The following is a 25,248-nucleotide window of genomic DNA, read 5'->3' on the forward strand; positions in this document are numbered from 1 at the left end:
GGTATTTTCCATTAATGGTATGTTAGCCAGTCTTTAGGGGGAGGCCAGTGAGACAGTGTTGTACTGTTCATCACATCACACCCAAAAACCTCACTTTAAGTTGTATCTCATTGGCTATGGGTTAGTCAAGACGCCACCTCCTCCCTCCTGAAGGGAACGGGACACCACACAAGGGTCCTCCACCGCCACGCCGTCCTGTGGACCGTCGTCGACACGAGACTAAGCGTGTTAACCTAGGTTGTTATCCCCGTGGAAATATCACGTGTGGAAGCCTGGTTGCGACAAGAGCAATCCAGGCTGGCCTATCAAACCTACAGTAAATGGTTAATTAATTCACGCTTAGAGTTCTCCTGCACGACACCCGTCTACAGTGACCGTGATCGACACGAGACTAAGTGTGTTAACCTAGGTTTGTTCCCCGTGGAAATATCACGTGTGGAAGCCTGGTTGCGACAAAAGCAATCCAGGCTGGTCTATTGCACCTAAGTGGCTAATTCAAGTCACGCTTACCAGTTCTCCTGCACGACACCCGTCCAGTGACTGTCAGTGACGCGAGACGATGTGTGGTAACCCAAGAGTACTTTTTGTTGTTATTCCCCGTGAAAGAAGTTCTTGTGATGAAGCCTGGTTTGCAACAAGAGCAATCCAGGCTGGCAGTAAATGTATCACTTGAAGAATTAAGGCTCTGTTAAGTCACACCCATAGTAGAGTAACCACATGTGTCCCCAAGTTGAAAATTCTCTTTTAGAAGATTAAATTTATTACAGCGTGAACGTGAGTGAATCATATATCCATGCAAATTGTAAATCATTGTATGGAAGCTTGACAAATAAATGTAAGTGCAATTATCTGCCCGTACCTGTGATCCTATCTTATTATTACTCAAGGTAATGACTGATTGGTTATGACAAAGTATAACCAATAACTTAGATGGATGTTGGAAATTAATGGAATTCATTAAATCATCATTTATCAAGTATAAATCATGGAATGTCGAGTGGTGGAGTGAACTTCTACGTAGATACGCCATAATCTCCTGTAAGTACCAGTGTGAAGGTATCGAACGCTACGGTAAGAAATACGACATATTATTATCTTTATATAATATAATCCACTCTGACTACCACTACGAAAACCCAAAACCATGACATATATATTACTCCTGTCATTAATTTTCCCCACCATCGATTAATTCTATCCATATTGGTTCTGTATTCGGTTAAGTTTTTATTTCCTTATTTATTTCACACTTCAGATTATCCCTGACGTAGTTTGCCTCCTTTCCTAATCTGCCTTCACCTGTTCTTACTTCATCCTTCTCTTTCACCTCCTCCTTCCTTCATCCTCCTCCTCTTTACCTCACCCTTTTTCCTTCTTCACCCCTTCCTTCCCGTCGTCCTCTGCTTCCTCCTTACCTCATCCATCACCTCTTCCTTACCCCATTCCCCCTCCTTTCTTCCCCCCACTCCCTCCTCTCCCCGTGTACCCCTCCAGGTGAGAGTCGTGGCTCCTGATGTCACCTACAGAGAAAATTGCTTGAGAATAAACTTGTGTGTGTGCCGAGCAGTTATCACGTAGTTATCTGCCGTCAAATAAGTGGGGGAGGGGAGGTGCCAGAGTCGGCAGTAGTGACGTCAAGGCGCGCGTTGACGACATTGCTGGCTCTCTTATTTATGGCTCTCAGGTGTTAATGGTGCCATTCTCTCTGGGGGGGGTGCAGGTAAAAAACGATCAATTGTTTGTCCAGACTTTGAGCTCCATGAAACAGTTTGGAGGCAGAAAACATGAGGAACAGTGTTGTCTAGTTATATTATATTGAGAAAAATAAGGAAGGTGAGGTCAGTGGTCTCCAGTATCCGGGTTGTCGATGACTATCTCACATTTAGTTGTGATATTAATGTCTATCGTTTCAAAGTCGTCGTCATCCACCACCTGCTGGCCCGACCCAGGAACCTGCTGCTGGCCCGACCCAGGAACCTGGTGCAGGCCCGACCCAGGAACCTGCTGCTGGTCCGACTCAGGGATCTGCTGCTGGCCCGACTCAGGGATCTGCTGCTGGCCCGACCCAGGAACCTGCTGCAGGCCCGACTTAAGGACCTGTTGCTGGCCCGACTTAAGGACCTGTTGCTGGTCCGACCCAGGAACCTGCTGCTGGCCCGACCCAGGAACCTGCTGCAGGCCCGACTTAAGGACCTGTTGCTGGCCCGACTTAAGGACCTGTTGCTGGTCCGACCCAGGAACCTGCTGCTGGCCCGAATTTAAGGACCTGTTGCTGGGTCTGACTTAAGGACCTGCTGCCCACCCAGAACCTGCTGCTGGCCTGGACCGCAGGGACCCGTTGCTGGCCCGGACTAAGGACCTACAGCGGTTCTGAACCCAGAACCTGCTGCTGGTCCGACCCAGGAACCTGCTGCTGGTCCGGGACCCAGGAACCTGCTGCTGGCCCGACCCAGGAAACTGCTGCTGGCCCGACCCAGGAAACTGCTGCTGTCCATTCCAGGGATTCTGCTGCTGACCTGACCAGGAACCTGCTGCTGGCCCGACTCAGGATCTGCTGTCCTGACCCAGGAGCTGCTGCTGGCCCGACCCAGGACCTGCTGCTGACCCGGACCCAGGAACCTGCTGGCCTGACTCAGGGATCTGTTGCTGGCCTGAAGGGAGCTAAGCGCTGGCCTGACCAAGGGACCTGCTGCTCCCGCGACCCAGGGACCTGGTTGGCCTGGACTTAGGGCTCCACCTGCTGGCTCCGGAATGGACCCCAAGCCTGGACTTAGGGCCACACCCTGCTGGCCCGCTGACCTGGGGGACCTGCTGCTTTTCCCTCTGACCTAGGACCCAGTTGCTGGGTCTGACTAAGGACCTGTTGCTGGTCTGACTTAGGGACCTGTTGCTGGCCTGACCCAGGGACCTGTTGTTGGTCTGACCCAGGGCTCCTCCTGCTGGCCTGACTTAGGACCTGCTGCTGGGGCTCCGACCCAGGGACCTGCTGGCGGCCCGAACCAGGGACCTGCTGCTGCTGGCCCGACCGAGTGGACCTGCTGTTGGCTCCGACTGATGGTCTGCCCACTAGGACCTGCTGCTGACCTGACTTAGGGACTCTGTTGCTGGCCCGACCCAGTGACCTTTCTGGCCTGAGCCGGGGGACCTGCTGCTGACCTGACTTAGGGACCTGTTGCTGGCTCGACCCAGTGACCTGCTGGCCCGACTCAGGGACCTGCTGGCCTGACTTAGGGGCCACCTGTTGGCGCGACACAGGGACCTGCTGGCCCGACCTAGGGACCTGCTGGCCTGACTTTGGGGCCACCTGCTGGGTCTCTCTAGATGATGAGTGGAAGGGAGGAAGGATCTCTCTAGAGGATGAGTGGAAGGGAGGAAGGATCTCTCTAGAGGATGAGTGGGAGGAAGGAAGGATCTCTCTAGGGGATGAGTGGAAGGGAGGAAGGATCTCTCTTGAGGATGAGTGGAAGGAGAAGGGCTCCTCTAGAGTATGAGTGGGGAGGAAGATCTCTAGGAGGAGAGTGGAGGAGGAAGGATCTCTAGAGTAGGGAGTGGGAAGTGGAGGTGATCTCTCAGAGGATGAGGAAGGTGGAGGAAGGATCTTCAGGAGGATGAGGAAGGAGGAAGGATCTCTAGAGGATGAGGGAGGAGGAAGGATCTCTAGGAGGATGAGTGAAGGAGGAAGGGATCTCTAGGAGGATGAGTAAAGGGAGGAAGGACCCTCAGAGGATGAGTGGGAGGGAGGAAGGATCTCTCTAGAGGATGAGTGGAAGGGAGGAAGGATCTCTCTAGGGGATGAGTGGGAGGGAGGAAGGATCTCTCTAGGGGATGAGTGGGAGGGAGGAAGGATCTCTCTAGAGGATGAGTGGGAGGGAGGAAGGGTGTCTCTGGAGGATGAGTGGGAGGAAGGGAGGATTCCTAGAGGATGAGGGAGGGAGGAAGGATCTCTAGGGATGAGTGGGAGGGAGAAAGGATCTCTAGAGGATGAGTGGAAGGAGGAAGGATCTCTAGAGGATGAGTGGAAGGGAGGAAGGATCTTTAGGAGTAGGAGTGGAGGGAGGAAGGATCTCTAGAGGATGAGTGGGAGGAGGAAGGATCTCTAGAGGATGAGTGGAAGGGAGGAAGGATCTCTCTAGAGGGAGAGGAGGAGGAAGGATCTCTAGAGGATGAGGAGGAGGAAGGATCTCTAGAGGGTAGGGAGGGAGGAGGAAGGATCTCTAGAGGATGAGTGGGAGGGAGGAAGGGTGTCTCTAGAGTAGGGAGGGAGGGAGGAAGGATTCTCTAGAGGATGAGTGGAAGGAGGAAGGATCTCTAGAGGATGAGTGGGAGGGAGAAGGATTCTATAGAGGATGAGTGGGAGGAGGAAGGTGTCTCTAGAGGATGAGGGGATGGAGGAAGGATCTCTAGAGGATGAGGGAGGGAGGAAGGGTGTCTCTAGAGGATGAGGGGAGGGAGGAAGGATCTCTCAGGGGATGAGTGAGGAGAAGGGGTGTTCCTAGAGGATGAGTGGGAGGAGGAAGGATCTTCTAGAGGATGAGTGGAAGGGAGAAGTTTCTTCTAAATAATGAGGGAAGGGAGGAAGGATCTCTGAGGATGAGGGAGGAGGAAGGATCTCTAGAGGATGAGTGGAAGGAGGAAGGATCTCTATAGATGAGTGGGAGGGAGGAAGGATTCTCTAGAGGATGAGTGGAAGGGAGGAAGTTTTCTCTAGAGGATGAGTGGAAGGGAGGAAGGATCTCTAGAGGATGAGTGGAAGGAGAAGGATCTCATAGGATAAGTGGAAGGAGGAAGGATCTCTCTAGAGGATGAGTGAAGGGAGGAAGGATCTCTAGAGGATGAGTGGAAGGGAGGAAGGATCTCTCTAGGGATGAGAGGGAGGAGGGAGGGTGTCTCTAGAGGATGGTGGAAGGGAGGAAGGGCTCTCTAGAGTATGAGGAAGGAGGAAGGATCCTCTAGGGATGAGGAGGGAGGAAGGGTGTCTCTAGAGGATGAGTGGGAGGGTAAGGGTGTTCTCTGGAGGATGAGGGAGGGAGGAAGGATCTCTCTAGAGGATGAGTGGAAGGGAGGAAGGATCTCTCTAGGGGATGAGTGGGAGGGAGGAAGGATCTCTCTAGGGGATGAGTGGGAGGGAGGAAGGATCTCTCTAGAGGATGAGTGGGAGGGAGGAAGGGTGTCTCTGGAGGATGAGTGGGAGGAAGGGAGGCTCTCGCTGGAGGGTGAGTAGAAGAGAGGGAGGCCCTTGGCGGAGGTTGGGCGGTTGGGCGGGAGTATCCGTGGAGGCGGGTTGTAACGGAGTGGCCCCGAGGAGGAGGAGGAGGTGGTGGTGGTGGTGGTGGTGGCGGTGGCGGCGGCGGTGGCGGGCGTGAGGAACCATCGTATTATTACTGGTATAGCAACGAGGCTGTATAGTACCACCAGTAATGCACACAGTAAGCACATAAGTGGCGGCAGGAGGCACTGTTGGTGTACAGAGTCCTCGTACACAATACCGCTCGTCTTTAAGCCAACCACCTGGGCCAAGTCCTCCTCGCTCACCACCGTCGCCGCCTCCTCAAACAAAATGATACAAAACAAATAAAACAAAATTATCATAATTTTTATCCAACTAACCCAAATAAATGTGAATTTGGCCAATTGTCATAATTAACTGGTAAATTTGATGGGTGTTAATGGGATGACCCCTGACCTTTAACAGCCATCCCCTAGTCTGGCACCTGACAGGATTAGGGACCTGTTATTTGCCCCCCTTCGTCCTGGCAATCATATGTAACTTGCTGACTTAACTCACACGTTTTCAGGCTCTTGTGAGTACTCTCAAACCATAGAGATTTATATTGTACACCCAACGAGGAGGCTAGTTTATTGGGCATCCTCGCAACCTGAGCAAGACGAAGCACAGAAGCATTTACAGCGTGGCCAACAGGGAAGCGTGTGGTGCTGATGCTTGCTTTAGTGGCTCGTGTGTGGGGCTACCACGATTTTGGTCTCCCAGCAACAGGAGCTTAAGGGAAGGGGGGTGATGAGACACACACACTCACCTGCTACTGTAAGAACTAGTCAAAGTGAGCTGTATTATAATTGTGACTGTTTTCATCTGTTATTGTTGTGGGCTGAAATATACTAACTCTAGTTGGTGCAGTGTGTGTGTGTGTGTGTGTGTGTGTGTGTGTGTGTGTGTGTGTGTGTGTGTGTGTTGTAGGTGATTGTGCTGTATTGATGTTAGTATGAATGGTGATTGTTGTACTGGTGGTGGTGGTGGTATTAATAGTTATTATAGTAGTGGTGATCGTTGTAGTAGTGGCAGCAGCAGCAAGTGGCTAATTCTGACGACCTTACAGGAGCAGGAAAAGTGGAGGACATCAAAAAGTGGTGGGACCTGGTAACATCACAAATAGTATACCATCCAAATGCCAGCAAGTCCTTCCTCATTGTGAAGCCAGAACATTATGAACGGCCAATGGAGGTGTTTGGCGGAAGTGAGGTCAAAATAACAAAGGATGGCCAAAGACACCTAAGGGCGGTAATCGGCACGACGGACTTCAAGACCGAGAACGTAACGGGAAAGGTGAATGAGTGGGTTAGGGAAATCCAAGCTCTGTCTGAGATTGCTAACACAGTCACATGCGGCTTTTGCAACATTCACCCGTGGCATCAACCATCGCTGGAACTACCTGATGCGCACTATCCCTGATATCGGACCCCTCCTCCACCCTCTGTAAGAAGCTATTAGTGTCAATTTTATTCAAAAATTAGTGAAACACCTTCTCATAACCCCAGCAGAAAGATCACTCCTTGCACTACCACCGAGGCCGGGAGGAATGGGATTGACCTATCCAGAGGAGCTTGCTGGCACTGTACATTAGGGGAGAGGTGGTGGTGGTGGTTGGGGAGAGGTGGTGGTGGTGGTTGGGGAGAGGAGGGGCTGGGAGAGAGGTGGTGGCTAAAGAGGGGAGGTGGTGGTGGCTGGGGAGAGAGGTGGTGGTGGTTGGGGAGAGGAGGTGGTGGTGGTTGGGGAGAGGGGCTGGTGGTTGGGGAGAGGTGGTGGTGGTGGTTGGGGAGAGGAGGTGATGGTGGTTGGGGAGAGGAGGTGGTGGTGGTTGGGGAGGTAAGTGGTTAAATTGGGGAAAATTGGTACCATTGTATAGCAGAAACTTTCCCACTGTTAATATTATTATTTGTAGTAGTTGTAGTAGTAGTAGTGGTAGTAGTAGTAGCAATAGGAGTAGTAGTAGTAATAGGAGTCGTAGTAGTAGCAGTGCAAGAAAGGGGGCTTCATATGCATGAGGCATGACTAAGGGACCTCACAGTAAATATGTTTAAGGAAATTGCCGGGATGTGATGGTAGAACCGACCCTCCTTCCATTGGATGGTGAGATCTTCCAACATAGGACTTCAAACACATCCAACGAAGCCCGTGTGGACGTAGTGCTCGAGGATTCTGGACGCGGGGACAGCGAGCCTTCTTCGACATCAGGATTTTTGATCCCATGGCCGCATGTCACCGTAACCTAGCTCTCAATGCTGCACACAGGAGGAACGAGAACGACAAGATAAGGGCATATGGGGAGAGAATTCAGAACGTTGATCAAGGCAGCTTCACTCCTCTAGTGTTCACAACCTCTGGTGGGATGGGACCAAGTGCAAGATGTTTCTACGCCAGACTCGCGGAGGTGATCTCCGAACAGAAGCAGCAGCCCAGAAGTTACGTTACAGCCTGGATGAGATGTCGACTGTCTTTCTCTCTCCTTCGGTCGGCTTTGCTCTGCCTCAGGAGAACGAGAGCTTTTGCCTCAATCCCGACAACTGCTGCAGATATTGACTATGAGGCTACAGTCACTGAATGCCGCATAGATCTGCGGCTCAACTAACTCAACATAGATAGGATAGCTTGTTATGTATTAGGATATTTAATTTTAAGGTAATAAAATGGTGGCGAAGGTGTGGCTATTGGGGGAGGCTGGAGGCCATTTAAAAAAAATAAATAAAAGTAGTAGTAGTAGTAATAGGAGTAGTGGTAACAACCCAATTTTACTAATACAAAAATAACTACCCTAGCTGAGTTAGTTAAGCCGCAGATCTGTGTGTGTGTGTGTGTGTTGCCGGGGTGAGAGAGGAGGAGCAGTTCTCTATAGTGGTACTATGTATAGCTTGTGGCACTGGTGGGATGCCAACAGCCAACCGCCTACATTTTACTCCATCTTAACCTGAGAGTACGACCGTGGTGGAGGTATAGTGAGGGAGGAAAAGGGAGAGAGAAGGAGAGGGGAAGAAGGGGGAGGAAAAGGGAGAGAGGAGGGGGGAAGAAAGGAGAGAGAGGAAGTATAGAAAAGGGTTGAAATCCATTGTTTTAAGAAAGAAATGTGTGTGTCGTAGGTTGGCCACTGGTCAACACTGGACACACTGGACCCGTGTTTTACAGTGGCAAACTTGCCTTTCACCACCACCAACTACCATCACTATCTCTACCACATCCTTACCACCACCTACCACATCCCTACCACCACCTACCATCCCTACCACCACCTACCACCACCTACCACATCCCACCACCACCTACCACATCCCACCACCCCTACCACATCCATAAAGGAGGGAGGAAGGGAGTGAAAGGAAGGTATCAGAGCCAGGTGGTGTGTTGGCATTCTCATCATCAACCACCTGTGACTACTTCAGGATGGTGCTGCCACCACCTGGGCCAGCTGGTCCACCTGGCTTATTGTATCATGAACTATGTAATTACTACATTGAATCAGGAGTGTTTGAGGACATACTTAACGTTTATCCACAATTTGCTGCTGGTCCACACTGATTAGTCTTCAAATAGAACATGACTTATACTGTATATGAACCCCTGTCCTCTGTGGCAGTGAACAGTGATATCACCCACATGGCTCTGTACTCTAAGCCTTGTCAAGAAATTTGTTAAACTACGCGTGTGGGGAGAGTGGGGGTAGTATCATTATTGAGGAAGTGGGGAAGTAACGTCGTGTGTGGGAGAGTGGGGGGTAGCGTCATTATTATTAGAGAGAAAAGGAATGGAAACCGTGTGTGTGTGGGGGGGTAGAGAGTGCATTCTATTACCTACAGAAAGAGCCTTGATTGGCACTACTCTCTCTCTCTCTCTCTCTCTCTCTCTCTCTCTCTCTCTCTCTTACACACAACAATCCTCTCAATTTGTAGCTTTTTTTATTCTTAATTTTCAACCACGTCTCCTAATTTCTTTCTCCTCTTCCTCTTTCCTCCTCCTCCTCTTTCCTCTCTAATTTTCCTTTTTCTTTCTCTCCTTCTCATCTTCCCTCCACCATCGTCTTATTTTTTCCTCTCCTCCTTCCTCCCTCCCTCCCTCCCTCCTCTCCTCTTCCCTTCCACCCTCCTCCTCCCCTCCTCCTCCTCCCTCTTCCCCCTCCACCCCCCCTCCTCCTCCTCTTCCCCCCTCCACCTCCTCTTCCTCCTCCACCTCCTCTTCCCCCCCCTCCACCTCCTCTTCCCCCTCCTCCTCCTTTTCCCCCCACCTCCTCCTCCTCTTCCCCCCCTCTCCTCCTCCTCCTCCTCTTCCCCTCCTCCTCCCCTCTTCCCCTCCTCCTCCCTCCTCCTCCTCCTCTTCCCCCCCCTCCTCCTCCTCTTCCCCCTTACATCCTCTCATTCCTCCTCTTCCTTGCCCACAAAACAGGTGGATGGTAAAACACGATAAAACTGTAAATAGACGATTGTGATAACTGGAGGGAACACTGAGTAAGAGAGGTGACAAAATATAATAACAAACAAACAAACAAACAAACACAGTCCATAAAGTAAACAAGAACAGTATAAAGTAAACAAGAACAGTGCAACAAACACAGTACCTAAGAGACAAAACAAACACTGTGAGGTGAGAGGAACAAACACAATAACAAAAACAATAGAAATGTAAACAAAAGATAAGAGTGAAGTAATCTTTTTAATAACACAAATTAAATAAGACACACACACACACACACACACACACACACACACACACGTCAGTAGAAGTTGTCAAATCACCAGTTTCCGTCTCCACCTCCTCCGCCTGACTCAAATCCCTCAGGTTCGCACCAGAGCTCCTCAGTGTTACACAACATTCATACTTCCCAAGCTCACCTATGCACTCCCCACCTGGTCTTCCTCCTAAATGCTGCACAACGTAACACCTAGAAAAAAAGTGCAAGAGGGCATGCAAGATTATTCCTCTCTCCCCTTCTACTCACATATCAGAAGCGCTCAACACACTGACCCTTTCATTTCTCACTGACCATCACCACGACCTCATCTGCAAATTTGTGGTAGGCTTCTACACCATCCCCTCAAACACCGCTCCCTACTACCACCTGAGATCCCTAACCCGGGAAATTGCTGTTCGACACCACAACCGCATCCAGCCCATACGTGCGGGCAATCGCTATAAGAACAGCCCAGTCCCAACCATTGTAAAAATTATCAATAACTTGTAATAGACCAGTGTATTCACTTCCAGTAAACACTACTCCCTGCACTGTCACTATGTTGAAATGCACTATAGTTTGAGCTTTTCCCCATCTAGTTATTATATATCTTATTTATATCACTTATGTTACTTGTATATTATTTGTAATTCGAAACCCATTCCCCAAATATGTAACTGTATATTTTCAGCCTTCTGGCTGCCAAGTTCTTTTCAATAAACCGTTAATTATTATTATTATTATTACACACACACACACACACACACACACGCACACACGCACACACACACACACACACGCACACGCACACGCACACACACGACAGCGACCTACATGAAGAGGGGGTTAATAAACTCTAGCGTGTGTGTGTGTAGGAGAGAGAGAGAGAGAGAGAGATATAATATTTACCTGCAGGTGGCTGACCCCGCCCACTACCTGATTACACCTGGCTGTTATGGGTAATTACCTATGTCTGTATCTTTGTATGACTGCATGTATGTGTGTGTCTAATTGCATGTGTGTATGTACAGTATGTCTGATTTTCTGTGTAAGTGTGTGTATATGCTGGAATGTCGTGTGTGTGTGTGTGTGTGTGTGTGTGTGTATTAGTCATGTATGTGTGTGGCGCTGATTCATCTACAGGTGTGAGGTGGTGCAGGTGTATGACAGGTGTGGGGGAGAATGTGTGTACTGATAAGGCGTTGAAAGTCCACCTCTACCCTCCCCCACCTCATCTACCCCCCACCCCCTCTACCCCCTCACCTCCCCACCCCCCTCTCTGACCCCTCACCACCTTTCACCTTTCCTCCCTCCCTTCCCTCAGTTTATCTCGCTACTTCTCATGTCTTACTTTTACTCTCTCTCTCTCTTCCTCCCTCTCACCCTTTCCATCCTCCCCCTCTCTTACCTACTCCTCCTTCCTACCCTGTCCCTTCCTTTTCCTCCTCCTAACACATGTTCATCAATCACCACCTACACTTGTTCAATGTCGCCACACACACACACACACACACACACACACACACACACACACACACAGCCCAACCTAACCTAACCATACCATAGAGACAAGCATGATAATTATAACCCTTCTCTATGATAATCCCCCACCAACAACACCAGCAATAACAACAACAACACCACCACCAACAACACCAGCAATAACAACAACACCACTACCACCACCACCACCACCACCACCACCAACCTGTTATCAATTATCAGGTGATTTTTGTAAACATCACACCTGGTGACTCGCTCATAGACAATACGCCGCAGGGTGAGGTGAGGTGTATATACGAAGTGGTGGCCATGGTTACACTAAGAGGTGGTGGCCATGGTTACACTAAGAGGTGGTGGCCATGGTTACACTAAGAGGTGGTGGCCATGGTTACACTAAGATGTGTGGTAGGTGGCCATGGTTACACTAAGAAGGTGGTGGCCATGGTTACACTAAAATGGCCATGGTTACACCTTAGAGGTGTGGTGCAGGTTACACTAGAGGTGGTGGCCATGGTTGCACTAAGAGGTGGCCATGGATTTACTAAGAGGTGATGGCCATGGTTACACTTAGAGGTGGTGGCCATGGTTACACTAAGAGGTGGTATGGTTGCACTAAGAGGTGGTACATAAGAGGCCATGGTTACACTAAGAGGTGCCATGGTTACACTAGAAGAGTGGTGGCCATGGTTACACTAGAGGTGGTGGCCATGGTTACACTAAGGTGGTACATGGTTACACTAAGAGGTGGTGGCCATTTTACACTTAGAGTGGTAGCCATGGTTACTAAGAGGTGGTGGCCGTCATGCAAGTGTTAGCCATGGTTACACTAAGAGTGAGTGGCCATGGTTACACTAAGAGGGTGGTGGCGTGGTTTACTAAGAGTGGTGGCCATGGTTTACTACAGGTAAGAAGGTGGTGGCCATGGTTACACTAAGAGTGTGGTTAGTGGCCATGGTTACACTAAGAGGTGGTGGCCATGGTTACACTAAGTGGTGGTGGCCATGGTTACACTAGGTGATGGCCATGGGAGTGGTGGCCATGGTTACACTAAGAGGTGGGTGGCCATGGTTACACTAAGAAGGTAGTGGCCATGGTTACACTACACTCAAGTGAGGTGGTGGCCATGGTTACACTAAGAGGTGGTGGCCATGGTTACACTAAGAGGTGGTGGCCATGGTTACACTAAGAGGTGGTGGCCATGGTTACACTAAGAGGTAAATGGTAGGAAAAAGGTTAACAGTCTCTGACCTAAAACCTGTATGGTTAGGTTAGGTCATGAGGTCAGAGGTCATAAAGGAAGAATGGGAGGGAGGGGGAGGGGAGAAGGGAAGAGGAAGAGAGAGTGGAGGAGGAGAAGGAAGAGGAAGACAGAGAGAGAGAGAGGGAAGGAGGAGAGGAAGGGGGAAGAAGATAGGCAAGGAGGAGAAGAAAGAAGAGTAACGAAAGTGGTGGTGGGGGTAAACAACACACACCTGACCTTACCTGACCCTCGGCACAGGTGTTTGGAATAAAGGTGGAAGCAGGATAATATTGTTTAGCTTTTATAAATTGGTTATGTTATTATGAATGACGTGTATTAAAAGCTTTATTGTTATTTTGTCATTATTATTATTGTTGTGTTTCTTATTTTGTCATTATTATTTATTATTACTATTATTATTATCTTTATCATCACTATTATTATTGTTACTCTTATTATTTTATTATTGTTGTTGTTGTTGTTGTTGTTGTTGTTATTATTGTTGTTGGTGTTGTTGTTGTTGTTGTGGTTGTTGTTGTTGTTGTTGTTGTTGTTGTTGTTATTGTTTTTGTTGGTTATTGTTTTTGTTATTATTGTTGTTGTTGTTGTTGTTGTTGTTGTTGTTGTTGTTGTTGTTGGAGTGTTGTTGTTGTTGTTGTTGGTTAAGTTAAGGTTGTTGTTGTTGTTATTGTTGTTATTGTTGTTGTTGTTGTTGTTGTTGTTGTTGTTGTTGTTGTTGTTGTTGTTATTGTTTTTGTTGGTTATTGTTTTTGTTATTATTGTTGTTGTTGTTGTTGTTGTTATTATTGTTGTTATTGTTGTTGTTGTTGTTGTTGTTGTTGTTGTTGTTGTTAACCTGTGTAAAGTATCATTAAGGTAACGTTTTGCTTCACAGGTAAGTGGTGACCGTGGTGAGCTGTGTCGCCCTCAGCCCGTGTCCGTAAGTACAGATGACAAAGTGTAGTACCTGTCAATCCTCCATGTAACGGACAGTGAACCCTCCATGTAACGGACAGTGAACCCTCCATATAACGGACTGAATCCTCCATATAACGGACAGTGAACCCTCCATGTAACGGACTGAATCCTCCATATAACGGACAGTGAACCCTTTATATAACGGAGTGAACCCTTTATATAACGGACTGACCCTCCATATAACGGACAGTGAACCCTCTATAACGGACAGGAAAACCTGCATATAATGAACTCTGTATAATCTGTGCTGGTGGAGGTTACACAGCTAACGGACACCTCGATATAACGGACAACTTTTCACCTCTACTTTCTTAGGTTGAGGTTTCACATCCTGTCATGGCCGCACCGAACTGTCCCCTGTCATGGCCACATTAAACTGTTCCCTGTCATGGCCGCACCGAACTGTCCCCTGTCATGGCCACATTAAACTGTTCCCTGTCATGGCCGCACCGAACTGCCCCCTGTCATGGCCACATTAAACTGCCCCCTGTCATGGCCACATTAAACTGCCCCCTGTCATGGCCACGTCTGTTTTTGCCATGGCCACATCTATATGTCCCGTCGTGGCCACGTCTGTTTCCTGTCATGGCCATGTCTAGTATCATGGTCACATAACTGTTTCCTGTCATGGCCACATCTGTTTCCTGTAATGGCCATGTCTAGTATCATGGTCACATGTAACTGTTTCATGTCATGGCCACATCTGTTTCCTGTCATGGCCATGTCTAGTATCATGGTCACATGTAACTGTTTCCTGTCATGGCCATGTCTAGTATCATGGTCACATAACTGTTTCCTGTCATGGCCATGTCGGTTTCTAATCACGGTCAGGTGTGGACGAACGCTGACAACGTAAGTACATTTTAGAGGTAAATCAAACACGTATTAGACAGAACTGAACTGGGAGCCGCCGTTCCTCCCACTCTGCCTCAGTCAACACCAGTCCCGTCCACTAGTCCACACTGTAACACTTGCATCTCACTATTTGTGTTGTGTACTGCTGTTTATTCGAGTGTTTTTCGGATTTTATCGTCGCCAACACCTACAGCAACAAGTACCTGTGTAGTGAGTATATGTGTGTTAGTGTATTTCAGAGTTTGTGTGAATAAAGTATTGGTGGGTAGGCTATGAGGTACACCGCTGCCAGCCGTACGAGATTTTCACTACCATGTTTTAATTAATGCTTCACAGATGTTATTTAACTTTCAATTGTTAGTTATTTCAGTGTATAATTTAGTGATTGACGAAGTGTGTTATATATGACGTAAATAACTCAGGTCTGCAGTGTGTTGCATCATGATTCAGTTGACAATTATGTCCAAGGGAGATCTAGTATAATAATTTTACCTTTATGTGTGTTTATAGATTATTTGGGACTCATAATAACGTTATGATTATTCAGGTTTAAATATAGTGTGTTAGAATATAGTTATACATAGTTTTTATTGAATTTACGATATGTTTCTTGGAACTTGTACGATGCCGTGTGACTCTTAGGGGAGACTGGCATAAAGCGGATCGAGAAACCTCTGTGTTAATTTATCTATTATAAAAATCTTCCTACTGAATTAAATACGCGTGAATAATATAGTGAACTAAATATGTATAATTAATAGAGGTAAATACTAAAGAGGTGGTTGGCAGAAGTTCGGATAACCTTACTGGAGCAACATGAGCCATATGGGCAGTCTTGGGAACTTACCACGAACAGGGCTGCTTAAACGTTATTGCTATTATTTAATCAAGTAACTAATATATAACGTAATTCAACTACACAATGGTTAACAGAATATACCAAAATTAAATGTTGATAAATTATTTGAAGATAAAGTGAAGTGCTTTGTTTTCAGTTGAGTTTATAGATATGGAAGTTGATAGTAACTGTGTATAGATGATAACAGCAATATATAGTTATTATTATTAGAGGTATTAGTAGTAGAATTATTATCATCATCATCATCGTCATCATCATCATCATCATCATCATCATCATCATCATCCGGCCTCTTAGTTACTTACCGACTCGTAATATATTTTTGCTTCTGACGTGCTTATAATTAAATCGTGTAGCTGAAATAATGAATAATGTGAATCTTAGAATAATTATTTACGCATAAAGTTAAGAAAGAGTTAACGTTATACCTGATTCATTATACCTGTACTTACTCTTGAACACCAGTATGAGAACGAAATGAACAGGTTGATTCACTAAAGGTTCACTCGTTCGTTATAAAGAGATTCGCTGCTCCGTTGTGTGTCATTATGTTGAGTTGGCCAGTTAAAAGGTTCCCCACGCACATATTAATTCACCTGTTAAGTATTTAAATAACACTACCTTACCTAACCTAAGCTAACCTAACCTAACCTAACCTCACCTCACCTCACCTCACCTCACCTACGTTAACCTAACCTTGTTCATTTGTTGTGTACAGTACTTTGGCAGTTCTATATCTCCGTCAGGTACCTCATGACACGAGTGAGTCCTGCCTGAAGAGAACCTGTATCTGTATCTGTAGGGAAAGAGAGAGAGAGAGAGGTTGGTCAAAGGGCCATTACACCACCATCGCCGTCCCGGACTCCTGCCCCATTTCGCCTGTGTCAACTAAATGGGGTCAAAGAACAGTACCCCGAGAGTGATACAAGAATCGTTACAAAGGGATACTAGACCGCCTGAACCACCACCTCCAACATTACCACCACCTCCAACATTACCACCACCACTACGTCCAACATTACCACCACCATCTCCAATAACACCACCACCTCCAACATTACCACCACCACTACATCCAACATTACCAGCACCACCTCCAACATCACCACTACGTCCAACATTACCACCACCACCTCCAACATCACCACTACGTCCAACATTACCACCACCACCTCCAACATCACCACTACGTCCAACATTACCACCACCACCTCCAACATCACCACTACGTCCAACATTACCACCACCACCTCCAACATCACCACTACGTCCAACATTACCACCACCACCTCTAACATCACCACTACGTCCAACATTACCACCACCACCTCTAACATCACCACTACTACCTCCAACAACACATCCCCGAAGGAACGATGGTCGTGTGGATACCCCTTTCAGCCCTCTCAGCCCTCTCACCCCTCTCACTCGACCATTACACACTGTAGTTGCCATTGGTGTGGATAACGTGTCCTATGCTATTAAATCAAACCAGAATGTTAAAGGAGAGAGGGAGAAGCAAAATGTTGGAGAAGAGAGGGAGAAGCAGAATGTTGGAGGAACTGGAGGTACTCTTACACTCGGTAGTTCACTGGAAGCTGGAATACCAAACATGGAAGCTGGAATACCAATGATGGAAGCTGGAATACCAATGATGGAAGCTGGAATACCAAACATGGAAGCTGGAATACCAAACATGGAAGCTGGAATACCAAACATGGAAGCTGGAATACCAAACATGGAAGCTGGAATACCAAACATGGAAGCTGGAATACCAAACATGGAAGCTGGAATACCAAACATGGAAGCTGGAATACCAAACATGGAAGCTGGAATACCAAACATGGAAGCTGGAATACCAAACATGGAAGCTGGAATACCAATGATGGAAGCTGGAATACCAAACATGGAAGCTGGAATACCAAACATGGAAGCTGGAATACCAATGATGGAAGCTGGAATACCAAACATGGAAGCTGGAATACCAAACATGGAAGCTGGAATACCAAACATGGAAGCTGGAATACCAAACATGGAAGCTGGAATACCCAATATAACTGAGAGCCAACAATATCACAACCTTGGGAAGAAGGCAGACGACAACACAACCACAAATTCTGGTGCAGATAGAAATTCAGAGGAGGAGGAGAAGAAGAAGAAGAGAGAGAAGGAAAAAGAAGATAATGATTCCAAACGTCACGTATCTATGGACAACACGAATCATCATCATCATCAAATCTTTCTACCTCGTCAAGAAAATGCTACTGATAAGGAAGGCGATACTAACAAGACCTCTGACAGATCAGCACAGACTGTAGTGGTTGAAGATACGACAGTAAATGGTAAGTGATGTAGTGTGGCTTCATCATTCTCATTGTAATGTATATACCTCATTCTATTCATACATGGTGGCTCATTCTGTTCATATATCGATCTCACTCATTATACATGGATCTCACTCATTATACATAGATCTCACTCATTATACATAGATCTCACTCATTATACATGGATCTCACTCATTATACATAGATCTCACTCATTATACATAGATCTCACTCATTATACATAGATCTCACTCATTATACATGGATCTACACTCATTATACATAGGTCTCACTCATTATACATAGATCTCATTATATATAAATCTACACTTATTATACATAGATCTCACTCATTATACATAGATCTCTCATACATAGATCTCACTCATTATACATAGATCTCACTCATACATGGATCTCACTCATTATACATAGATCTCACTCATACATGGATCTACACTCATTATACTTTTGTATTCACTCTCTTGAAATATTCCTTCACTAAGTTAGTATAATGGTAAAGTGAATGAAGTACATTTGATTCTTTTTTTCTTTTCAGTGAATGAAGTATTAGTAAGGAAGGCAGAGGATGTGGGTTCCAAACTCCTCCCGAGAAATTGTGGAGTGTGTTTACCAATTGAGTGTGAAGATCGAGAAGAAAATAATGGTGGCTTAAGAAAGGTATCTGTGGAAGATCAGGGAGGTGTGTTCAGCTATGGAGGATCAGCTAATGGTGGCTTAAGAAAGGTATCTGTGGAAGATCAGGGAGGTGTGTTCAGCTATGGAGGATCAGCTAATGGTGGCTTAAGAAAGGTATCTGTGGAAGATCAGGAGGTGTGTTCAGCCATGGAGGATCAGCTAATGGTGGCTTAAGAAAGGTATCTGTGGAAGATCAGGGAGGTGTGTTCAGCTATGGAGGATCAGCTAATGCATCGGAAGGGGGAAGTCCACGGGGAGATTTAAAGTTAATATACCAGACTTTTAGATCAGAGGAGAATGTGAAGGTGAATGTTAGGGAGAAGGAAGAGAATGTGAAGGTGAATGTTAGGGAGAAGGAAGAGAATGTGAAGGTGAATGTTAGGGAGAAGGAAGAGAATGTGAAGGTGAATGTTAGGGAGAAGGAAGAGAATGTGAAGGTGAATGTTAGGGAGAAGGAAGAGAATGTGAAGGTGAATGTTAGGGAGAAGGAAGAGAATGTGAAGGTGAATGTTAGGGAGAAGGAAAAGAATGTGAAGGTGAATGTTAGGGAGAAGGAAAAGAATGTGAAGGTGAATGTTAGAGTGAAGACAGGAACGAAAACATTGGTATATGCAAAGTTTGCTGAAACGCTCCAGAAGGACGTTAATATATTTGGTTACATTTTGAATCGTTTGCCGCCAAGTATGGAGTTTACGCTGGAAGGGAAAGCTATTGAACACAGTACAGGGAATACCATCGTAACACTACAGTGCAAGAGTAAGCGTATTGCCCAGAGCCTAAAGACTGAACTCCACAAAGGAAATCGCATCTCGGAAACAAAAGTCTGGTGCTTTGATACCCTAATGGAAGCAACAGGACTTAACATGAGAAGACAAGATGATATTGAGAGTTTATATGAAAACTATGTCCAACAAATTTCTAAAAGAGCAGAATCTGCCCTAGAGGAGCACTATAGTAAGTTGTTTGCCGTTGAATCTCGGTTACAAGTTCTTGAGAAGAAGAAATCAAAATTCATATCTTTTGCTGACTATGTGTCACTGCGTAGTGAAAGAGATGCTCTGGAAGATAAGGAAAAAGAATTAAATTTACAAAAAGATGAATTTTTAAAGTGTCACAAAAATACACTATGTGAACTCTTTGAAGCAAAGGAGTCCATAAATTTTGAGAAATGTGCAACAGACATCCGACTCAAACTGGCCATTGAGTGCAACAGACTTAAAAGTGCATTTCCAATTTATGCGAGACGCTCTGATATTGTAGACACTGTGAAAAGTAATCAAGTATCGGTTATTATTGGAGAAACTGGCTCAGGAAAAAGCACTCAGATAGCACCATTTTTGTGTCAAGCAGGCTTAGCCGAAGGTGGAATGATCGCATGTACACAACCCCGTAAGATTGCAGCTACTAGCTTGGCAACACATGTGGCCAAGGAATTGGGAACACCAATAGGACAAGTTGTGGGCTATAAAGTAGGAATGCAGACTAAGAAATCAAATATAACAAAAGTTTTATACTTGACAGATCATGTCCTGTTGAATGAATGTTTGCAAGATCGGAAGCTTTCTGCCTTTTCTTGCATCATCATTGATGAAGCACATGAACGCAGTATCTACACAGATCTTTTACTTGGAATGATCAAAGAGTGTCTACAGGCTAGACCAGATCTTCGTCTGGTGATCACCTCTGCTACCATCAACCCAGAAATATTTGTTAAGTATTTTAAACAGTGTCCTGTGTTGTCTGTGTCGGGTCGAATGTTTCCAGTAGAGGTAGAATGGAAAGAAATGATGGAAGACCTCGCCTTTAACAATTATCAAGAAGAAGCTTTAGGTAAAGCTATTGAAGTTCATGAGTCAGAGGAACAAGGGGATATATTGGTGTTTCTTACATCACCTTTAGAAACTGAAAAGTGTTGTGGAAGATTTCAAAACTTGATGAGAGGCAGACCTGTGAATTATGTCACATTTCAGCTACATGGTCGGTTGCAGGGTGACGAACAACAAAAAGTGTTCGACCCGGCTCCTGGCGGTAAACGGAAAATTGTCTTTGCCACAAATTGTGCTGAAACCTCTGTCACCATTCCCGGAATTAAGTATGTTATCGACACTGGTCTAGTAAAAGAAATGAGGTTTGATCCAGTGAGTAAGATGAGTACCCTGGCAGTGACTATGGTAACACAGAGCTCAGCTAAGCAAAGACAAGGCCGTGCAGGTCGATTAGGCCCTGGTAAGTGTTACAGGTTGTATACTGAGGATGACTTTAATAAGATGAATCCAGACACAGTTCCTGAAATACTCCGTGTTCATATTGGTCATGCCTTGTTAAAGCTGATGGAACTAGGTGTTGATCCAATGGAATTTGACTATATCCAGTCACCTTCAGTTGCTGCAATGGAAGAAGCCCATGCATCCCTGCTACACATCGGTGCAGTGTCGGGAAAGAAAATTACAGAACTTGGGAAGTGGATAGCCAAGATGCCTTTTGATCCAAAGTATGGTGCTTTTGTTTACGAGGCGATCCAAGATGGAGCTGGAGTGGAAGCCATAGTTGTAGCAGCAGCAAGTGGGACAAGTTCAGTGTTTTATAGAGCAGGAACAAATGAGGAAAAGGAAAAAGCTGACAAACATAAGATTAGATTTTGTCATGAAGGAGGTGATCAGCTCACTCTGTTGAATGTATTTAGAGAATGGCATAAAGTACCTGAAATACAAAAGGGAAGGTGGTGTGCTCGTCACTACATCAATGGTAAGTCAATAAAAGGTATTCGTGAAACAACTAATGAAGTTTTACATACAATAAAGAATGAAATGAAAAAAGACATTAAATTCTCATTCAGTGAACCAGAAACTGTGGATTGCCTGTTGATAGGTCTTTTACTCAAGTCATTAAAATTAAACTTGAGTCATTATCTGGGACATGCCAAGGCAGGATACAACATTGTGGGGAAGGAACAGAGGGTTGAGGTTCATCCATCCTCATCATTGTTTGCTTTAGGCTCTCACCCAGAGTGGATTGCATTTGATCAGGTTATGAGAACTTCCAGAGATTTTGCAATGCAAGTGACACCCGTTTCTGAAACTTTAATTATGAAGGGAATCGCTGATGGATGGCTTCAGCTGCAGCTTGAAGAGGCAAAGAAGAAACGGATTATTGTAGTATCTCGGGAATGTGTAGGAAGACAGCTGTTCAGAGAATTTGTTGGACCCCGTTATGTTGACTTGAGAAACTTCGAGACAGATTTAGTGGCAAAATTTCCAAATTCTGTCGTGGTAGTTGAAGCAGATTGGGATCAAGGAGAAGTGAGAGTTTTATCAAATGAGAGAAATAAGGAAGATCTCTCTGGTAGGCTGCCACAAATTCTTGCTCCGTTGAAAGCAAATTTCATGGCAGAAGAAAGTGAGGAACGTATTGGACCTAAGTCAATGGATGTGTCTGTGAGAGCTGTTGTTGGTGCCGGAGGTTGTATGCATAATGTCTTTATGCCAGAGGAGTTCAGAATAGTCAAGATTCATTGTACTAGAAAAATACTGGAAGAATTATCAAAAGAAACTGTATTACAAAATTTTGGCCAGTATGGAAAGATACTAGAATGTAAAAAATACTACCATAAGATAAAGTCGCCAACTATTTGGGGACAAATCACATTTGAGAAAACTGAATCTGCAGTTAAAGCCGTCAGAGAAACCAAAGGTGAACCTGATTTCTGTGCTCATCCAAGTGTTCGCCTTCCACAACATGGAATAGATGGTTTCAGGACGAAGATTCATTGGTGCAGAAGACGTTCCAAAGGGTTTGGGTTTGTAGAGTTTGTCAATGTAGAGGATTGTTTTGCAGCTCAAAGACAGTTTAACTTTCATGTTGGTGGTTTACCTGTAAGAATAAAATGTGCCAGAAACTCTCGCACCGGTATACATGTTGCAGGATTGGGACAACTTGTGACCGAAGATGTTTTACGCCAAGCATTTGCTCAAACACTGGGCATTGATTATGAAAAAGACATACAGAAAGTTACTGTGATTAGAGAGAAGGTGAACTTAGATGAAGAAATGCTGCGCACCTTCAAGAGACGCCTCCAAAGAAGCATTGAGGAATTTGCTAAACCTGGCACATTTCACCTGGAAGTAAAGGAGCCACGATCAGATAGGGATGTGAACTTTATAGCCTTTTGTGCCTTTAATAATCCTGAAGAGGGTCATCGTGCATGCACTGTGATAAACAGAGATTTTTGTTTGAATAATGAGAAAGTTTTTATGAAGGCTGATCTTTATAGTTCTGTGTTTATCCGTAAAGACGTCTTCAAGAAAATTGGGGATGAAGTTACGAGGCAAATTCAGTCGATGGAAAATGTCAATAGAGAAGTGAGGTTGAAATTGAGGCATTTGAAAAGTGAGAGTGTGGTAGTGGACTTGCACTCGGAGAATGTTGATTCCCTCTCTCAAACTCAGGAGGCGATTCAGAAGGTCATCAGAGGAGAAGTTATTGACTGCGAGAATCATCAAGCAGCTCGGTCCCTGTTCACACGAGATGGAAGGAATATGCTTCAAACTATAATGAACAAGACAGAAACTCTAATAGTTCCCGATGACAGAGTAATGACAGTGGCCATTCATGGCTCGCCAGAAAACAAGCAGATTGCAAGGATTCAAATAGATGCATACTTGCAACAACTTTCTCAAGGAATTTCCAAAGATGTGGAGTTGAAAGGCAATGGGAAGCCTTCAGGAGTCCTGAAAGCATTGATACTGAAATATGGACTTGATCTTAATGGCATGCAGACTGAAGCAAACCTTTCAGCTGTTAGTTTAGATCTCAGGAATCATAGGTTAAGAGTTCAGGGACCAGAGATGGCCATCACCAAAGCAGTTGATATGGTGAACCAAATGATAACAAATCTGGCAGCCAACAGTGTAGTGAGTCAGAGCCAAGATGACCTGGACTGTGTGACTTGTTTCTGTCCTATTGAATTAGAGGATCTTTACAGACTGGAATGTTGCGGACATTCGTATTGTAAGGAATGTATAAAACTCCAGATGGATACTGCCATCGCCGGGAAAGAGTTTCCTATTGTATGTGGAGAAGAGAAATGTACATCAAAGTTTGTCTGGAGGGACTTTGTTAATCTCTCCCGCCAAGGACACATCTCGATGGCCAGACTTGTGGCAGCCTCTCTCGGTACATTTGTCTCTCAGCATAAGGATGAGTACCACTATTGTACGACTCCAGATTGCCCTACTGTGTATAGGGTAACGCAGGAAGGAGTTCCATTTATGTGTCCAGAATGCAGTACCAAGATCTGTACCAAGTGTCACGTTCAGTATCACGATGGGCTCTCCTGCACCATGTATAAGAGTATGAAGGAAGATGATGGTAGCCTAACGTTATGGTTAATGCAGGATAAAAATAACAGAAAACTGTGTCCCAACTGTTCTACGGCCATTGAGAAAATTGCTGGGTGTAATAAAATGCTTTGTGGTGGATGTAAAAAATGCCTATGTTGGGTATGTATGCAAATATTTAACACGGAACAGGAATGCTATGGACATTTACAAAGAGTACATGGTAGCTTTCATTGAAGTGGGTATTCCAAGTACAATGTATCGATGTCTCTATAATATAATTACTGTAGAAGGTAAAAAAAAAAATAATCATATTATTCTTAACACAAATAGTTGTTGGGAACTCTTAATAAAGTGAAAGAAGCTATGGTTGTATGTCTGTCTCATGTTGAACTGTTAACTCCTCAGATTGTAGATACAGTGCAGTTGGTGTGAATGTTAACACTTTTATTTTTTTTTAACTTTCCTGTTGGGCTTTGGGAAAATCTTTAAGAATGACCCAGACGAGAACAGAGTGTAAATTGACATTAAGAAAGAACAGGATATTGTACAGGTAGTCTAGATCAGGTAATGTTGACCAGGTGTAGAAAATTTAGCTTTACAAAAGTTAGTGATATATATTGTACTGTTGTGTGTGTGAGCTTTTAGTTAACTTCTTTAAGACTTATGTTTAGAAAAAAAAATCCACAATTTTATAATAATTTAACACTGATAATGTAAGGATATTGGGTCATAGGTTAACTTTTGGTGTCCTCGGTGACAAGTGATGACCACCGTTATTTGTGTGGGTGTTATTCCAGTTTCTACTGAAGATATGAGTAGTACAGTATATTGATGATGTGAAGATATGAGTAGTACAGTATATTGATGATGTGAAGATATGATAAGTACAGTATATTGATGATGTGAAGATATGAGTAGTACAGTATATTGATGATGTGAAGATATGAGTAGTACAGTATATTGATGATGTGAAGATATGATACGTACAGTACAGTATATTGATGATGTGAAGATATGATAAGTACAGTATATTGATGATGTGAAGATATGAGTAGTACAGTACTGTATATTGATGATGTGAAGATATGAGTAGTACAGTATATTGATGTGAAGATATGATAAGTACAGTACAGTATATTGATGTTAAAATTGGGCATATTAATGTATAAACAGGTACAGTATTTAACATGTGGACATTAATACACACAATACAGTACTACAGGTGTTAGTGCTGTATTTTAACCCTTTATGTGTTACAGGAAATAGATTATTACTACAATTGTACAGGTTACAGTAGAGGATTTTGTTGTATATTTGATTAATCTTGAGATACAAAGAGAAGTTAGAGTTTTACCTTCTTAAAATATATTGACATTGTTTGTATAAAAGGACCTGGATTCTCTTGTCTAATACATTACTGAATTTTTTTTATAATACAATGATGATGTTGAGCCAGTGTTATGTTTATTTTGTATATACAGTTAAGAAGAAAAAA

General features: G+C 44.9%; 3 protein-coding genes and 1 long non-coding RNA gene across 4 annotated transcripts; 3 read left to right on the forward strand and 1 right to left on the reverse strand.

Annotated features, from left to right (window-relative positions):
• Nucleotides 1-1,839: 1,839 nt before the first annotated feature.
• On the reverse strand, nt 1,840-12,115 carry LOC121865710 (glutenin, high molecular weight subunit PW212-like). The gene is made up of 4 exons (XM_042365236.1): nt 11,951-12,115; nt 2,829-3,238; nt 2,364-2,673; nt 1,840-2,247 (listed from the first exon to the last, which is right to left on the reverse strand). Exons 1-4 carry the CDS (start codon nt 12,113-12,115, stop codon nt 1,840-1,842), a joined length of 1,293 nt encoding a protein of 430 aa, XP_042221170.1.
• Nucleotides 12,116-13,598: 1,483 nt separating this feature from the next.
• On the forward strand, nt 13,599-16,383 carry LOC121865707. The gene is made up of 2 exons (XR_006088796.1): nt 13,599-14,739; nt 16,135-16,383. It is a non-coding gene; the product is annotated as an uncharacterized LOC121865707 (long non-coding RNA).
• A 270-nt stretch (nt 16,384-16,653) lies between these two features.
• On the forward strand, nt 16,654-18,735 carry LOC121865706. Its single transcript, XM_042365233.1, has 2 exons — nt 16,654-17,730; nt 18,275-18,735. The coding sequence occupies exons 1-2, from the start codon at nt 17,001-17,003 to the stop codon at nt 18,586-18,588; spliced, it is 1,044 nt and encodes a 347-aa protein (XP_042221167.1). The 5' UTR covers nt 16,654-17,000; the 3' UTR covers nt 18,589-18,735.
• A 152-nt stretch (nt 18,736-18,887) lies between these two features.
• Nucleotides 18,888-24,069, forward strand: LOC121865702 (ATP-dependent RNA helicase DEAH12, chloroplastic-like). The gene has a single exon (XM_042365229.1). The coding sequence runs from the start codon at nt 19,098-19,100 to the stop codon at nt 23,985-23,987; it is 4,890 nt and encodes a 1,629-aa protein (XP_042221163.1). The 5' UTR covers nt 18,888-19,097; the 3' UTR covers nt 23,988-24,069.
• The last annotated feature ends 1,179 nt before the right edge of the window (nt 24,070-25,248 follow it).

The sequence above is a fragment of the Homarus americanus genome, unplaced genomic scaffold, assembly GCF_018991925.1.
Source record: "Homarus americanus isolate GMGI-L3 unplaced genomic scaffold, GMGI_Hamer_2.0 scaffold34701, whole genome shotgun sequence".
In the NCBI taxonomy this organism is placed as follows: Eukaryota; Metazoa; Arthropoda; class Malacostraca; order Decapoda; family Nephropidae; genus Homarus; species Homarus americanus.